The sequence below is a fragment of the Limulus polyphemus genome, unplaced genomic scaffold (genome assembly GCF_000517525.1).
Source record: "Limulus polyphemus unplaced genomic scaffold, Limulus_polyphemus-2.1.2 Scaffold6245, whole genome shotgun sequence".
NCBI lineage: Eukaryota > Metazoa > Arthropoda > Merostomata > Xiphosura > Limulidae > Limulus > Limulus polyphemus.
Genome location: NW_013671855.1, coordinates 47,299 through 54,957, shown reverse-complemented (window position 1 = coordinate 54,957; position 7,659 = coordinate 47,299). Strand labels below are relative to the sequence as shown.

Genomic DNA, 7,659 nt, shown 5'->3' with positions numbered 1-7,659 from the left:
TATTAGTAAAGTTGTTACTGAAGACCACCATGATGGTACTTTACACTATATGATGCTGGTCAGTACCTCCTAAAAACAACATATTAGTAAAGTTGTTACTGAAGACCACCATGATGGTACTTTACACTATATGATGCTGGTCAGTACCTCCTAAAAGCAACATATTAGTAAAGCTGTTACTGAAGACCGTCATAATGGTACTTTACACTATATGATGCTGGTCAGTACCTCCTAAAAACAACATATTAGTAAAGTTGTTACTGAAGACCGTCATAATGGTACTTTACACTATGTGATGGTGGTCAGTACCTCCTAAAAACAACATATTAGTAAAGTTGTTACTGAAGACAGTCATAATGGTACTTTACACTATATGATGGTGGTCAGTACCTCCTAAAAAAAACAACATATTAGTAAAGTTGTTACTGAAGACAGTCATAATGGTACTTTACACTATATGATGGTGGTCAGTACCTCCTAAAAACAACATATTAGTAAAGTTGTTACTGAAACCAATTATAATGGTACTTTACAGTTAATTATTCTAATTTTTCATAGAATATTGCTGTCCTACAATATATATACAAACTGTACCGAATAACCTTACTGTTTCTTTTGTTGATTTGGTAAGAAAAAATATGATATTTTAGAAGAGTTCAGAAATACTAAATAGGTAATAATACAGGTTGATCCAAAATTATTTTTCATATTTTAAAATTTAATAATTAACTAACTAAATAAATACATACAAACATATAGCTTTCAACATCTTGTAGCCCAACCCAAACAGTTTTTATTGACCTGTCTGTAGACTTTTACGTGTGCACCATTAATGGTTTTCAGCACGTCTAACCAATATTTGATTTCAGTCCACGTTCGCTGCAACATGTCCACAGTTACGATATCCTTAACATACCCCCCATACCTTTTTCTTGTACTGGCGTCTGTAATTACGCTGCACCACAGCCAAACGACGCGTTTAGCCTTTTCTTGTACGGTTGCCATTTTACGGGATAACACTATTCACTGGATTGAAAAAACAACAACATGACAATAAAAACTGCTTCGTTTGTTTGTTTTGAATATCGCGCAAAGCTACACGAGAGCTATCTGCGCTAACCGTCCCTAATTTAGCAGTGTAAGACTAGAGGGCCAACTCTTAGGCTTCTCTTTTACCAACAAAAAGTGGGAATGACCGTCACATTATAACGCCCCCACGCTGAAAGAGCGAGCATGTTTGGTGTGACGGGGATTCGAACCCGTGACCCTCAGATTGCGAGTCGAGCGCCCTAACCACCTGGCCATATTTCAGTTGGACTACAACGTGTTGAAAACTGCATGGTTGTATTTCATTAGTTATTTAATTATTAAATTTTAATATAGAAAAGATAATTTTTGACTACCCTGTATAATATACGGGTACTCTAGTTTAATTAAGAAAATGTATTGTTTAAACGCGTTCAACAAGAGTTCGAATACAATCAAGCGAGTAATATGTTGTTCTGAGTAAGTAGGATAATGTTTACGCGTTCCTTAGGCAGGTAAATGTTCTGACTTTGTAAAAGAAGGAACCATTTTAAGGATGTCATATAGAGATGGTAGATGATCTCAGTAGGCACCTTTAAGACATACACCTTCACGATAAAAAGCTTTCCTTAGTGTTTCTTGGAAGACTTTAAAACATACACCTTCACGAGAAAAAGCTTTCCTTAGTGTTTCTTGGAAAACTTTAAAACATACACCTTCACAAGAAAAAACTTTATTTAGAGTTTCTTGGAAGAGTGCCAAGAATTTTTAATTTAAACAAGGAGTTACCTTTTTTTTTTTGGAGGGTGTGCAAAATGTGAGAAGTGCTCAAACAAACATATTTAATAACCATATCTGCTCATAAACAGACAGACATATAGATATGTGTTTTAGCTAGTAAAGTCTTTAGATATATATCTAGATTGAATATTTTTAGATAAATAAAACGGTTTATATAAAAAATAAATACTTTTTAAATCCATGAATTATTTTGAGATAGATAGACTTGTATAGATATATAGATGTTTCTTACCTCTCCATGTGATGGCTTGTCCTTTACTTAAGTCCAGTGTGTCCCCAATAGAATCATATTCACCAATCTTTACTTCAGTTCCGCCTCAAATAAATGTAACAAATAAAGTACATCGGATAGATACATTTCACGTGAGGCCAAATAAAAAATAAAAATACACTTTCACGCAACAGGTGTTTACTAATTAGTAATATTCATACAATTTCTTTTCAACAGCGTCAAAACATTTTGCTGTACCCATGGAAACGAGTAATAAAAAGCAAACAGAATATTGTTTCATAAAAAGTGGCGGTCCTTAAATTTATAGAACTACGACTTTAGAACACTCGTATCATGAGATGTTTAGTAAAAAAACAAATCTATGGAAGGCTTTTACTATTTTTAGAATATGGTGTGTGGATATTAAAATATGACAGCTTTTAAAACTTTTTGTATGGGTGAAAATTTACTATTTACTTGTTAGCATGTAAATGAAAAAAAATAAAAAAACTGGATAAATAATATACAATGATAGGAAGCAACCGATGTTTGTAGCTAAGAGTTTGATTCTTCCTCGGGGGAAAAAAAATCTGAGTTTAATAATTCAACATCCAGTAACTGATGAATAAGAATCACTTACCCTGAAACTGTTTCAGAAGAACTAGTCCTCGTCGCTCATTTCTAGTGAAACTGACGGGTCCCTGAAAAAAAACAGTAAATTTACGGAGTTTCTGAAATGTTAAAAAATGAAAGTAAACTTAAGGGTCCCTGAAAAACAAAACAAAAAACAGTAAAATTATGGAGTTTCTGAAACGTTAAAAAAATGAAAGTAAACTTACGGGTCTCTGAAAAAACAAAACAAAAAACAGTAAATTTCTTATGGAGTTTCTGAAACGTTAAAAAAATGAAAGTAAACTTATGAGTCTCTGAAAAAACAAAACACAAAACAGTAAAATTATGGAGTTTCTGAAACGTTAAAAAATGAAAGTAAACTTACGGGTCTCTGAAAAAAGAAAACAAAAAACAGTAAATTTATTGAGTTTCTGAAACGTTAAAAAAAATGAAAGTAAACTAACGGGTCTCTGAAAAAAGAAAACAAAAACAGCAAATTTATGGAGTTTCTGAAACGTTAAAAAAAATGAAAGTAAACTAACGGGTCTCTGAAAAAACAAAAATAAATAAACAAATAAAAACAGCAATATTATGAAGTTTCTGAAACGTTAAAAAAATGAAAGTAAACTTACGAAACCTTGAAACGTAAAAAACAAGTTGAAATGTAAAACAATATCTAGAGCTATGCCTGTAAAAATGCACACATTGCCATGATATATTAATGTCTTTTTAACTTATATATACATATAAAACAAACACACAACATGATATATATATATATACATAATTGGTTTGTTTTGAATTTCGCGCAAAGCTACACGAGAGCTATCTGCGCTAGCCGTCCCTAATTTAGCAGTGAAAGACTAGAGGGAAGGCAACTACTCAACACCACCCACCGCCAACTCTTGGACTACCCTTCTACCAATGAATAGTGGGATTGACCGTCACATTATAACGTCCTCAACGACAGAAAGGGCGAGAATGTTTGGTGACAGGGATTCGAACCCTCGACCCTCAGATTGCGAGTCGAGCGTCTGAACCACCAGACCTACATACGTAATATCCCTATGTAATCATACGTGCTCATGCACTGTATATAAAATATTTTCTATATTATATAATTTAACAAACATAATATTTTTTTTATACCTACAAACATTTTTGTACATACTTTTTTGGGTGGTTTTCAACATGCATTTCATATACCTAGTATAAAACTATTTTTGGATGAAAATTTTAAAATACAAAATTACCCATATGAATAAACTTAAATTAACAAATTAGACACGTCATACAACCACCAGGGCAACTAAGGGAGTGTGGGATGACGTCTGCCCTATCTGTAGCTCATATAAAAACAACAGCAAATAGATTATAGTAACATCTCGATTAATAAAGTACAAACAGGTTTATGGGTTAATTAGAAGCGACATATACTACAAAAAGAAGAAAACAGAGTGAATAAAAATAATTTTGAACTCACTAGTAGCTAATTTGTGTTATGGAGATAACTAGCATTATGTATATATATATATATATATATATATAATATAACGGAGTGTATGTGGGTCCCTGTGTGTGTGTCCGCCATAGCTCCATGAGGAAAAAACATAGAAACCTCAAAGTTTGCGCATATACTAAGTGGACCCTGAGGGTCTGCACCTGGGTACTATTACTTATCTTATCCACATGCGTGCGCATCTTCTTAATGAAGCAATTTAGCGAAAAACCACATAGAAAAGAAGTGGCTCCTTATATAACAACTTCTAATATGTAGAAAAGCCAGTATGTTTTGGTAACAATTCGTTCCAACAATGGCTTTTATTTCATGTTGCTAAGCAATAAAAGTATAACCTAATATTGTTGTTAAAATGGATATATGCTGAAAGTATAAAATGAAATGTATAAACTACAAAATTGGAAAAAAAAAATGTTGTTTTCTATTTTAGAAGGACAAGTCAGAGAGAAGGTTACCTTTATAAACAGGCCACATCTCGTAAAGGAGCAACAAAAGTATATAGGTTATACTTTTATGTTAAAATGGGTTCAGAATACACACTGACACAATACATCTAGAATAAATCAACTTAATAATCCTAACGAATCCGGGTACTTTCACTAGTATTATACAAATACTAAGGGTTTATCAGGTGTATAGAAATGAAGTAGTAATACTATGAGAATACGATAAAAAAGAACGTATTTTTAAAAATAACTTCTTAACGTGGAGTTAGCTAACATATAACCTTGAAGACAAAATGTTACGGTATTGTAATACTACGATAGGTAACAACTGACACATGTATTTTAGGTGTATTGCACATGAACTTTTATTAGACATGATTTTTAAGTATGTTCAACAATTTTGGGAAGAACTTGTGAATCGTATGATTACTGGTATTTATGCTCTCATAAAAACTGTAATAATTCCAAATTAATTGAGGAATATAATTTCATCATTATTTAAGGAGAATATTATATACAGTTATTGATGCAAGATACATTAAAATCAACATATTTCGTATGTTAAAACAATTAAAGAGAAATTATTACGTAATTTCATTAATAGATTGATGTAGGCCTAACAAAATGGCGAATTAGAAATACTTAGAAAAATTGGATTCAAGAATTGAAAAATATTGTGAAATTTCCTCTTTTCGAATAACATAAATTTGTTCCTTTCCTGTGTAATATATATGTTTAATAATTATTGTATAATATACTGTGTTAAGTAAATAATAGTTGATGATGTGATTGAAACTTACAAAACAACAGCCTGAATGTTTTAGTAAAATTTTTCAAGATAAATCCAACATTTTACAACTATTACTTCTGAGATGGTTGATTACAGTTAAAGGTAATCGTTACATTAAAATATCATCCATTTTAAATCTGTAGTAATATGTAATAATTATTTTTGGATGTTAGAGATAAGAGTGATATAATGGATTAATATTTCCATATAAAACTGGTTGTTTTAATATAAAACAAAAATGATCTATTATAATTACCGTGACCCCTAGAAGAGATGTCTTGTTAAAGGCTTCACGAAACAACCTGGCCCACGTGGGATCTTTGTATTCGAAGATTTCTAAGCTTCTGGAACTTTCTTCGGAAATAAGCATCTCTCGAACCTTCTCTATAGCCAGTGCTATCGCCCAAATACCGTCATAAGCATACCCGTGAAATCGACTGTAGCTCCCTCTTCTGGCTTGATTATACTGGGCCTCGTATTCAGCGGGTATCTGGATGAGTAATAGTCAAATAAGACACACTTATTACACTAGGAAAGTGTTAAATAAGACACACTTATTTCACTAGGAAAGTGTTAAATAAGACACTTATTTCACTAGGAAAGTGTTAAATAAGACACACTTATTTCACTAGGAAAGTGTTAAATAAGACACACTTATTTCACTAGGAAAGTGTTAAATAAGAGTGTCTTATTTAACACTTTGCTAGTGAAATAAGTGTGTCTTATTTAACACTTTCCTAGTGAAATAAGTGTGTCTTATTTAACACTTTCCTAGTGAAATAAGTGTGTCTTATTTAACACTTTCCTAGTGAAATAAGTGTTATTTCACTAAGAAAGTGTTAAATAAGACACACTTATTTCACTGGGAAAGTGTTAAATAAGACACACTTATTACACTAAGAAAGTGTTAAATAAGACACACTTATTACACTAAGAAAGTGTTAAATAAGACACACTTATTACACTAAGAAAGTGTTAAATAAGACACACTTATTACACTAAGAAAGTGTTAAATAAGACACTTATTTCACTAGGAAAGTGCATATTCTCTACATAGAAACTGGAATCATCTGATGTTGGGTTTTCTCGACACTTAACGAAAATACAGAATTGAGTTTGGGCATTCAAATAATTCATAAACGTCACAGAACGCTTATATTCCTATAATTGAAGAGAAGAAGAGAGAAGAATACTTAACAGGTCTTAAAATATGGTGTTTTCATTATTTATGGATATAATATGTATGATCATGAGCCCTCTAGCGGTGAACACGTACACTAACCAGACCTGAGACAGTTATCTTACTATCAGTACCTATATTATTGAGAAAATATTTTTTTCACGTCCACCCCTTTTGTGGGCAGACTTAGAAAGACTTAAGGTGTGATTTCATTTTCAGTACTTCGAGGCAGAACATTTGTTATTATGCAGCCCTCTAGCGGATAAACTTACCATGAAAAAGCCAATGGTCTTATTATCAGAGGCAGAGCATTTTTTACCATGCAGCCCTTTAGCGGATAGACTTACCAGGCAGGCCTGAGACAGTGAGCTTATCTTCAGAGGTAAAATATTTGTTATCATGGATCTTATCTTCAGAGGTAAAATATTTGTTATCATGGAGACTTTTATCAGGTCTGAGACAGTGAGTTTATCTTCAAAGGTAAAATATTTGTTATCATGCATTCCTCTAGCGGAGAGATTTACCAGGATTGTGACAGTGAGTTTATCTTCAGAGGTAAAATATTTGTTATCATGGATCCCCTAGTGGAGAAATTTACCAGGACTGAGACAGTGAGCTTACAGGACTGAGACAGTGAGCTTATCTTCAGAGGTAAAATATTTGTTATCATGGATCCCCTAGCGGAGAAATTTATCAGGTCTGAAACAGTGAGCTTATTTCAGAGGTAAAATATTTGTTATCATGGATCCCCCTAGCAGATAAATTTATCAGGTCTGAGACAGTGAGTTTATCTTCAGAGGTAAAATATTTGTCATCATGCATTCCTCTAGCGGAGTTTTACCAGGACTGAGACAGTGAGCTTATCTTCAGAGGTAAAATATTTGTTATCATGGAGACTTTTATCAGGTCTGAGACAGTGAGTTTATCTTCAAAGGTAAAATATTTGTTATCATGCATTCCTCTAGCGGAGAGATTTACCAGGATTGTGACAGTGAGTTTATCTTCAGAGGTAAAATATTTGTTATCATGGATCCCCTAGTGGAGAAATTTACCAGGACTGAGACAGTGAGCTTA

At 32.6% G+C, this 7,659-nt stretch overlaps 1 protein-coding gene across 1 annotated transcript in view; it reads right to left on the bottom strand.

The window, feature by feature from the left end:
* LOC106473519 (gamma-aminobutyric acid type B receptor subunit 2-like) overlaps positions 1 to 7,659 on the bottom strand; it is a gene marked incomplete at its 3' end in the record, with an annotated part of 47,728 nt that overhangs the window by 2,552 nt on the left and 37,517 nt on the right. The window contains exons 7-9 of the mRNA XM_022401939.1: positions 5,662 to 5,895; positions 2,679 to 2,739; positions 2,060 to 2,143 (exon numbers count right to left, since the gene is read on the bottom strand). Of these exons, the coding sequence (XP_022257647.1) occupies positions 2,060 to 2,143; positions 2,679 to 2,739; positions 5,662 to 5,895 (379 nt within the window). The remainder of the gene's footprint in view (positions 1 to 2,059; positions 2,144 to 2,678; positions 2,740 to 5,661; positions 5,896 to 7,659) is intronic.